Source organism: Buceros rhinoceros, unplaced genomic scaffold, assembly GCF_000710305.1.
Source record: "Buceros rhinoceros silvestris isolate BGI_N320 unplaced genomic scaffold, ASM71030v1 scaffold10420, whole genome shotgun sequence".
Taxonomy (NCBI): Eukaryota; Metazoa; Chordata; class Aves; order Bucerotiformes; family Bucerotidae; genus Buceros; species Buceros rhinoceros.
In genome coordinates this window covers 6,976-17,853 of record NW_010389013.1, presented here as the reverse complement: position 1 = coordinate 17,853, position 10,878 = coordinate 6,976, and the positions used below count along the sequence as shown (strand labels likewise).

Genomic DNA, 10,878 nt, shown 5'->3' with positions numbered 1-10,878 from the left:
AAAACCCCCACGCTCGTACTAATGGAATAGCATGTAGTAAATATTAACGACACTTGTCATCTTTCTTCTGCCAGGAAGAGGGGAACTGTGTTTTTCTGTGGCACGTGGGGAATGGCAATTTCACCATTTCTGTCCTTGCAAGTGGAAAATCATGACTACCAATAAAATCTCCCAAAATACACGTCAGAATGAAACTGCATGAGGGTTATTTGTTTCCTATATTCGCATTTTGTCTTCCCTAACCTGATCTAAACCAGGCGTTTAAAAAATTTTTTTTATTTTAATTTCATAGTTTGGAGATTCTGGAATGTTTCATGCCAAAAAATAGACCTGTGTACATCTTCTAGTCCGAGAGTATATTCACAGTTAACCCGGAATAGTCAGTGTGGTGCTATAGAAAGCTTCTGTAGTTAGCACTTTGCATATATTAAACACGTACTCAGACCAGGACAGGTACCAGTTCTTCCCTTGAGAAGTCACAGAACAAGCAGTTATTCATGCCTCAGCATAAGCCTCTCTGCTTAAGCTGATCTCAGCAGAAACCCAGATCAGAGGTCCATATCTAAATCTCAGGAAATCCGAGTCTGATTTCTGACCCAAAGTTTAGTGTTCCGTTTCATTTCTAATATTTCTAATATTTACTATTTCTATATACCACCTCGCTTTCCTTCTAGGTTACCAAATGCAGGGCAGCACAAAACCAATTCCATCATAACACAGCATTTAGTTGTATGGCACATTGCATCAAGAGCAAAAAAAGTCAATACTATCTTACTTCACCCCATTCTAAAGGCAATTTGTTTGTAATGCAGTTTGTAATGCAGGACCCCTGTGAGTTTCTAAAAACTTAACATTTGTGTTTAATTTCTTTCAACCCAAAAAGTGCACCAAAAGCCCCGAAGAATTACATACTTGAGGAATTAGATTAAATGCAAAACACTATCAGTCATGGTGATGACTGAGCAATCACAATGGTGGACATTACTGGAAAAGAACACTTTTAGCTACATCAATGCTTATCTTTATAAGAATATAGCACATTTTTACTTTAATACGTAAGATATAGCCACAATCTGTGAAAAATGACTAGTAAAGAATGGCTGTATTTGGTATGTCTCCGACACTGTTCTCTGAACCCGTTAAAGCATGGGTGTTTGCACACAGCATTTCACATTTTAGAATGGATTAATGATAGATTAACCCAAGTAAGAACCTTTCAACCTGAACAGTGGCTTGTCTTTGGGAAGTTGATATCTAACACAAATTTTCAATCCTAGCTCCATAGGCATTGCAGCAAGTCTTACAAAGCCAGACTGAGGGAAGTGGGGAAGAGGCACAAATGAGGAAAGGCACACACTGAGCAAACACCTCAAATGACTTCAAATCAGCAACAAACAGAATCTGAGGTCCCCTGACTAACAGGCATCCCATTCAGTGAACTGTCAAAACAGTTTTTGCAAAGAGCGAAGTCACGATTTCTGCTGATAATGTGGCCTAGGGTATTGAATTTCCCGAGGTATTTGTACTGTACTGACCACGAATGAGACAAACACTGTGGTGCAATATTTTAAGGGTAACATATTGCAGGTGATATACTTACCAACATCCAATATTAGAAGCTATTACCTGACATACCTCAGTGTCACCAGTGGGAAAACCTCTTCATGCCTAAGCTGATCAGCCCACTGGGTGTCACTGTTGCAACATTAATATATAGAACGAAGCTTAATTTAACAAGAAATCTAAGCAGATTCCTTTATGTGGTATTTCGCTTTTCCTAAGATAACCTAACATAAAATCCAGCTTACTACAATTGTACTTGCTTTTCATTAGTCTAGTAAATTCACCAGGTTTGACATACCTTGAATGAAAGAAGAAAATTACTACTGATCTGCCAAATAAAATCCAGAGAAGAGGTTTGAGCAGGATATGCAAATAATCAAATCAAATGGAATTCCAGGATATCTAAGCGTCACCAGAAGCCTTTTTCCCGTAAGTTTCTTGTGGGTTAATTTTGATTGTTAATTTTTAGAGTATGCAGATTCTTTTTAAAAAAGGGTAATAAATACTGTCATGCAAAGAAAAGCAACAAGAAGTCATGGTAAATTCAATAGACATATTTTGTCCTTTGAAAATTTGATAAGGTGTGCAATGCCATGGTCTGCAAAAAAAAAAAGTATTTTTGGGTGGCATTTATAATTTCAAGTCTTACAAACGCAACATTTCTACAGTAGTGAAAAATCAAAAAAATACCTGTTCTGAACAAACACTTATGGGCTCTCTCAGAACGATCCAGATGACACTCTCAAGAAGAGGTGGAACAGTGAGGGAGCCAAAGTAAGTCCAGTAGTCCAGGGATTTGGGAAGCAGACAGCTAGGATCAAAATTTGTGAACAGTGCTCTTTTACCCTAGAAAGACAAAAAAACCCAAAACAGCTCATCGTGATTATAGATTAAATATATTTAGAAGTTGATTTCTTAAACGGAGTTAAAATAAAAAAAAAAAAAGAAAAAACAGGGCAGTATTATTTAAAAGGAATGGTACAAGATAAATCATGCCAAAGAAGGTAGAGCCACTATGGGGTGGTCTGGCAACAGCCTGGATGATCACAGCAGGTGAGCCACTGCCCTTCTGATGAGGTCTTTGCCCTGTGACAGCTTCGCTCCTGCTTTCCCTGATGCCAGCAGGACACCATCAAAGGTGCCATGTTAGTGCAGGCTCCCCACAGTTACAAATGATCAAGAGATAGAAGTTGGAGGGAGAGGTGAGAAGATATTAGACTTTCAGCATCATCTCTATGGAGCTGGCAGAGTAACCCCACAGGTCACTGCCACCTGGTCACCTCCCCGTTTACTCCTCCCAGGGTTACTACTTCTTCTTCCCGTTCTGGCTACCAGACCAGAGATGCCTGTACATAATGTTACGAGTCTGCTGATTTCTCTCACACAAACAATAGACTATTTCTCACCCTGTACCTCAGCAAAACAGAGGAGAAAACTCCTCCCTCATCTTTTCCACAACTGTCTATAAAGTATGTTCCTCCCCTGTTACTGTTCTCAACAGTAACAGATTTGTCAGACTAGCTTCTGTGAGGAACTAGCCTTTTCCTCTGATCTCTTATTGTATAAAAAAATATTTATTGTCTGCTTAGTTTTCAACTTGACCTAACAAAAATGTTCCTAAACTGTCCCAAATCAGAATTAGGTATGGATAGTTATGAATCTAGGGACTAGGGAACACGAAGGTGAAGGGAGTGGCAGACAGGTTACCAAAAAAACCCAAAACAGTAATAGCAATCACCAGTATTAGTATTCTTTTAGAAGCATTCATTCACCTTGACTCTGATGGTATCCAAGCGGTCAGTAATCTTCTTCAGCTGAGGGTTGCATTCACCAATCTATTAACACCAGAGAAAAAATAAATACTGGAGTTCCAGAGAAAAATAGCAAAAATAAAAAATCAAAAAGCAAATTCAAAATGAAACTGTTTCATGTAACTTTACTTAAGTGACTGTGAGATCTGATGGATTTTGTGAGTACAAGCCTATGACTAACTGATCCTTGGTACTGGTCATAAGGAAGACAGACCCTCACTGTCAGTATTTCAGCTACAGAAGACCCACAAACTTTACACTGCAGGAGAATAAAAGCAATTTATTTTCCATGTTTTATATGTAGGACATTAAAAGCTACAGTCTTACATCTGAAATTTAAATTGCTTAAAACAGTGAAAACATTGTTCTTACATACCCCAAGCAGAATTTGTGTGCTGAGAAATCCAGTGAAAAGTTCCTTGAATCATTATAATGTCAACTGGAAATACTGAAGCAGTTTTTCACAGCTGCTGCATGCCATGGCTGTCTGACTGCACCAGCACCAGCACTAGCTGTGCTTAGGAAGCTGTGGCAGCCAGGCAGAAACCACAGATTTCACCAAAGCCCTATCCTTTCTCACGGATTTTGGGAATTCTCCATCTATTTCTTCATACAGAAGTCAGTGAAGCTGTTGCAAGAGTTTAATTTCATCTCAGAAGAGGTACAGAAGGCAAAGAGGTATGTAACAATTACAAGGAAATTCTCCAGTTCCAGTTTTTGGGGTTTTTTTAGTATTGTTTTTCAGAAGAAACTACCAGCTCAGAAACAAACCATTAAAGCAGCATTTGAATCAAATCCTAAAGAAATCTGTTAGTCAAGTACAAGTTATTGGGATCCATACAGAGGCAGCTGAATTAAGTTCCACATCTTACGTTGTATGGGAGCGCAGACTAAGCAAGCTGAAGAGTCTCACTGACTTGAAAATCTATTAATCTGGTATTTTTAATCTTCAATGAAGCACAGCTTTCATTATTGGCAAGTAAACATTGTGAAAGAAACAGTATAATTAAGTGACCATATAAACCAATAGCAATAGTGATACCAACCATCACCGTTATCCCTTTGGTTTATAATGCAGATTTATTAGCAGGGCTGAAGCACTCTTTTCTTACCTTCAGAAATACAGCCATGACTGCTAATCCATCTGACTGACGAGCTGCCTCGACAAAACTGGAATACTTCTCTGCGTTCCAGTGGACCACGTGAAGCTGAAAAGCAGGAGACACAGACAGCATCAACGCTCGCTGAACTCAAATAGTCACAAATTAATACTACAACTTTACTAGTTTGGATGCTCTACTTTGCTCTTTTGTATGCAGAGCCATTCAGTTTTCTAAATGCAATTATTTTTTAAAATCGGTAAATATATAGTTCACACAATTAGCAAAAAGCATTTACTGTGGCTGGGATTGTTCGAATTTTAGTAGCAATCAACACACTACAGTGCCTGGCAAACTTGTTGAGGCCCCAGATTTTGAGCAGAGAAGCTAAGACAAGATATCCCAGGTTATATAACTAAAGCTTTTAAACCCATTTTTAGCACAGCTGATTTTAAGAAGTCATTGAAAATCATAAGAATGTTATTAGTTGCTCCTCTTTTCCCTTAATCAAGCTTTCAGTAACGTTAATCAGCCACATAAATACCTAGAAAACAGGCAGAGGAACATACATTAAACTTGCACTGACCCCTTTTCCCTCACTTAGTTTAAGCAGAACATCAAAATTTCATTTCTAAATATAATTTTCTATGATTATCAGTAGTAAGGCACTTGCAACTTGATTATCACAGGTTTGATCATTTGCATTTCCAAAATGTATTATTCTGGAACTGTCCTGTGGTAGTTGATTAAGCAGCTTAAAGACACCACCTTGCCAGGTGGGGAAAGGAAAAGCCCGTGATGTCTACCCCCATAGCACCTCAGTCCTTCTGCTAAGCCAGATTTCTTAAATCGTGGCCACACTCCATGGCGGGAGCTCCTGGTTCTCGGGAAGCACCAGGATGTCCCAGCTTTGAGCAACAGTCCGACTGCCACACTGGAGAGAGCACAAACACTCACACAGTGTTTAAGACCAAGTACTTCACAAGCATTAATTACCCTCACAAATATTCAGCGGATTAGTAAATCTTACTACTATAGTTTTTAGATAAGGAAAGAGAAGGTCAGAAGCAGGGCATGGGATTGGCTTTTATGAAAGTGGTGACTATCTTTTCAGACTTCAAACTTTACTCTTTAGGATTGCTGAAAAGCAGTCATTCCACTGAATGACTTAAACTGGGATGAACTCCTGATAAAAAGCGGAATACAGAACTTCAGGACTCTAGAGGAAGAGTAATTAGGAAAGGTGGAACTTGCTTTATAGGTTTTTCTATGGGAAGCAATATAGCTGTGAGGCTGAAACAGGGATCTCAGAGCCTGAAGATTTTGACTCTAAATCTCAATCTTTGCCTAACCTCTGTGAGTTTCAATTTTCTGTATTTGTAAAATGGAGTTCTTGCTTGGTGTTATAGAGTATAATTAATGTTTGTTAAACACTTGGGCTCTAATGTGCTAAAAACATTACTTCCAGCAAGTACGGAATCCCACTAGATCAGTAGTGATAGGTATATTACATATCCGTGTATGCTCACAATGAAACACATGCTGGCTCACAGCTTCAGAGATCCTTGAAGAAAGTTGGTAGGAATACTGTAAAATGAACGGGGAAGAAAACAGTCCACTAACCCATTCTCAGGTACATTAGTATCCTGGAGCTCATACTGCCTGCACCACTCACTACTGTAAGTTCACAGAAGCTACATTGAACAACTTTTAAACATACATACAAAAAAAAGGAAACAGATACTCTCAGTCAGAACTGACTTTTATTGTGGATTTAAAAAAAAAAAAAACAACAAAGAACAAAAAGAAAAATTCCCGCAATTAAATAAAGCCCACTCCCACTCCCCCATAGTTTCGCCAACCTCCCCCCATAACAATCCCCCCAAAACCCCCAAACAAACAGAGCTGTGAAACACTTTTTGGGTACAGCCCCATTCTCAAAGGCTTGTGACTTCTCTTTAAGGAATATATCCCGTCTTACCACCGCTCTGTCACTGCAGCTTGTGAAGAGACCTTGATGAGACCAGATGTTGTCACAAAGAATGGAGCCATGGATCCCTTCTGCCTCCTGGTGGGCTTAGGGCGCTGAGCCTTGCAGTCTTCTTTACCTGTACACTAATTCGTTCTTCAACTTGGTCGGCGCTTTTTCTTGGAATCTTACACATCTTCCTTACAAAGATGAGCACTGAAACCATCTTCATGTTTCCTTCTGAGGTACGTCTTTTGTGTGAACAGTGCTCAGAAGCCTTGATCTTAATTCTGGCTTTCTTATCCCAAAGCCAAAGTGACATCTAGAGAGCTTCTTGTTGAGAGTTACCCAACCAACAGGTAACGGAAAGGTTTTTAGACTGGCTAGAAATTCGGAGATATTTTCTCCTTCCATTTGGTTTCTTAGATGGGAAACATATATATATTTTCTCAGCTACAAATCTGGTTTTGGTACTTAATGGTTTTAAAGCACCTCTATTAATTCTTTATATTCCATCTCACCTGGTTCCTGTGGAAAACATAAGCCTTTAAACACTGCAAATGTCACTTTTCCCCATTAGTGTTAAAAAACTGAGGTTTTTCCTGACCACTAGCTCTTACAGCATTTCCAGTAAAATCTGATCACATCACTGTGCATACATTTCATTTTTTTCTTCTTTAGTATTATGTCCTTTATTTGTCCATTACCATTTATTTTTATAATTTTACTTCTTTTTAACCCCAGAAAACTTATCCATTGTTTGAACTTCACGTTTTTAAAGATCTCAGTCTCATCAGAATACTCCATGTTACTTCCATCTGCACAGAGCAATTGGATACTGAGTATTTTTTACTGCAGACTGCTCAAACGCACTGAAGGAGGCAGAGCAGGAGTCAATTCTTTGTGCCAGAGCAGGCGGTGCATTTCTCCCTGTGGCACGCTGCCTCTACTGAAGCACAGTACCTCCACAGACAGCAGGCACCCCACAGATACTAAACTGTGGTTCTCAAAGTCATAACCATCACATTGCTAAATGCACCACAAAATGCAACGCTCCAAAGTCTGGCATAAACTTTACACTGCACAGGCCCTAAATCAAATAATTCTGTGGCTTGTAACTGAGGCTGACTTTGAAAATATTTTCCAAGGAAGAGACAGTGAAAGACAAAGTTTAAAATAACTCTTGAACATTACATCTTGCTCTTATCAAGCTCTTGTCTTCTGTACTCCTTTTTTAATCCTCTCCAAAGCTTTCAAACACGTTCTCCTTTGAGATAGGATCAAACACGCAACACTTCAAGAAGACTGCTTGTCTTTTCATAAAATAGGGGGAGAATGAAAAGTGGGAAGACGCGTGGCAACATTACTCTTAAAATGGAAAACTAATCACAAGCTTAGAGGTACTGGTGACTCCATGTAAAGCCTTACCTCTGCTGCGTACTTCATCCCATCCACCGCGTGTTCAGAGCCGGCTTCATCATTGGAACCCCAATGGAAGTGAATCTGGCGCAGCCTGTAGGTCCCACTGAGTGGCCCCCCGGTCAGCACTGGAAACCCAAGCAGAGGAAGAGGCTTCACTACAGGAACGAGAGCCACTACCCACACTCTCTAAGCTCATACCAGACTTCAGTCTTGGGACAGCTCCCTACTCCTCAACAGCTGTCTCAGAGGGCTTCCCATTTCTTTGAGGCACTACAGAAACCCTCGCTGGTCCAGATATCACTTTCAAAATTGCATTTATGTGCGGATTAATGGGTTATGGCCCACTAAAGGGTATGCTGTTATCCCCAGGTTTGTCTTGCTTCGATTTGGTTATTTCTCAGAAGATGGGAAAATACTTCTATTTTGCAAGTGTTTTCATCTTTTGAATGTATTTAAAAGAATCACTGAGAAATTAAGCTTAAAATGTAGGTTTCATGAATAAAGGGAAGGATCAGAAAAATGCAATCTGAACATAATTTCTTCTCTTTGAAATTCAGAGGAAAGTAGGCGGAGCTTAAAAAATTTCCAAGGCTCTTTCCTTCATTTGCAAATAGATCTAGTTACTTCAATTTGAAGTCCAAGAAGAAGAAGCATATATTAACATAAAAATAAAATAAAGGCAACACTGCATTGTTTAACTGCAATATTACTGCCACTTAATTAGCCTGGGCTGGAAGCAGTGTCCTGTGAGTGGCTAAGGGCTTTGGGCTTGTCTTGCTTAGAGAAAAGGAGGCTGAGGGGCAATCTCATTGCTCTCTACAGCTTCCTGAGAAGGGGAAGTGAAGGGTGAGCTGCTGATCTCTTCTCACTGGTATCCAGTGACAGGACTCATGGCAATAGCTCAAAGCTGCACTAGGGGAGGTTTAGCCTGGACATTAGGAAACATTTCTTTACCGAGAGGCTTGTCAATCGCTGGAACAGGCTTCCTAGAGAGCTAGTTGAAGCCCCAAGCCTGTTGATGTTTAAGAGGCATTCCAACAATGCCTTTAATAACATGCTTTAACTTTTGGTCAGCCCTGAATTGGTCATGCAGTTGGACTAGATGATTGTTGTAGGTCCTTTCCAACTGAAACGTTCTAGTCTAGCCTAGTCTATTCAACTTAACATGCATATGGGTGGGCTTTTCATTGTTTTGCTTTTGCAAGCGCTTGTCTTTTGTTAAGCAGAATTAAACCATCTCTGCACAGAGACTTGAACATAAGTCACATTCAGGAAGATTACTTATTCACTGCAAAAGAAACCACCCCACCCTCCCGGCTCCATATCTCCTCTGAGGGTTTGGGAGTTGGTCTGGGCTGGTTTACTGGCTCATTATAGAGATTTTAAGGGGAAAGGATGGCAGCTTTAACCAGATGGTTTTTAAATGAAGAACACCAGGGAGAACAGTAGTAATTTTTTCTCTCTTCTAGGTTTAATCCAAAACCTAAACTTTTTTAGGAACTAAATACACCAAACAAAAATAAAAGAAGAATTTCTTAAGTTTGCCTATCTGCTAACACAAGTAGCCTGGCTAATAAAAAGGAATTGGAACTGTTTATCTGTGGGAAAAAATACTTGACCTTAAAACTTCAACGCAAAACCATGGTTTTACAGAGCTTACAAACATAGGTGAACAACAGGGATGAGGAAGTGGCACTCCTAAAACAAATTCCATCTGTCAAGAACTAAAGACTTGGAGGCAAATGGTCCTAGAAATGTTTAAACATTGGTGTTTTAATTAGCTGAGGGACAACAATTACATAGAAATGCATCAGCATTCAATGAAATACTTCTGAAAAATGTGGAGATTGGCCTGCTCATGTATTTGTGCCATTTAATCCTGTGATGGTACAACACTTCCATTCCAAAAGTCATTAAGGGAGAGGTTAGTCAGAAGCTATTTAAGGCAAATATCAGTATCTCAAAGTTTGAAAAGAGATGGAAGAAGAGGTCTTTGAAACATCAACAGACCAACTTCAGAGAATGGAGATAATGTGGTACCAAAGAGGATAAACAGAATTACACAAACAGTTACGGACTTGACAGGCCAGTTTTAATGCTGGCCAAAGGTAAGAAATAGTTCATATGGAAGTCAGTTAATAATGCATTAAAAGATGCTAATGTATTCAGTACCAATTAATTTGGAAATTTTTTTTCATAGAACCAACATATGGCAGGAGTGCTTACTTCACAGGGGTGCCCCAGAAGCCAAATTTTTGGCCCTAGGAAATTCAGTATTTTTTGATCAATGACCTGAAAGAAAACAAAAACATAACTGATAAAGTTTGTCAGTGACAAATATTAGGGAAAATAGTGAATAACACGGTTTATGGATACAGAAGAATTTGAATTCTTTTATAAATAAGGCATGATAATGGTCAAAATGTAAAGCAATGTATGTGGGCTGAAGTATCTAGTCCATACACAGAAGATACAGAGTCTCCTGAAGGAGACTGATGATTATATTTGTTAATTATCTGACCAACATCTGTCTGTGCTTTGCCACGACACGACCTGTATTCCTGGAGACATGGCCCAAGGAAAGCAATACAAAGAGAATCACATTACCACTGCTTTGGCACCAGTGTAAGCCTACAGAAATACTATGTTCAGGCCCTGCTACTTTGTGGATGGATTTAGAAAGTGGAAGAGGTTCTTGGTGTATTCATATTTATTACTTAAAAAAAAAAGGAGTTTAAAGGCTGAGTTGATCTAACTCATGTCAGAAATAAAGTGTGATTTTGATTTTTTAATTTGTGAGAGTAATTAACAATTAGAACAACTTACCAAAGGCTGTGGTAGGTTCGTCATCGCTGGAAATTTTGAAATCAAAATTGTATGCTTTTCTAAGAGATGTGCTTTAGTTCACCCATGCCTACCAGGCTTGAAGCAGAGATTAATTCTGGCAAGTCCCATGGCATCTGACACACACAAGGTCAGACCAGATCTCTGATGGTCAGCTGATGGCTTTCAT

The 10,878-nt window shown here is 39.3% G+C and overlaps 1 protein-coding gene across 1 annotated transcript in view; it reads right to left on the bottom strand.

Moving 5' to 3' along the window:
- CA13 (carbonic anhydrase XIII) overlaps positions 1 to 10,878 on the bottom strand; it is a gene marked incomplete at its 5' end in the record, with an annotated part of 12,371 nt that overhangs the window by 232 nt on the left and 1,261 nt on the right. The window contains 4 exons of the mRNA XM_010132469.1: positions 2,254 to 2,409; positions 3,336 to 3,398; positions 4,487 to 4,582; positions 7,872 to 7,990. Coding sequence (XP_010130771.1) covers positions 2,254 to 2,409; positions 3,336 to 3,398; positions 4,487 to 4,582; positions 7,872 to 7,990 — 434 coding nt within the window. The remainder of the gene's footprint in view (positions 1 to 2,253; positions 2,410 to 3,335; positions 3,399 to 4,486; positions 4,583 to 7,871; positions 7,991 to 10,878) is intronic.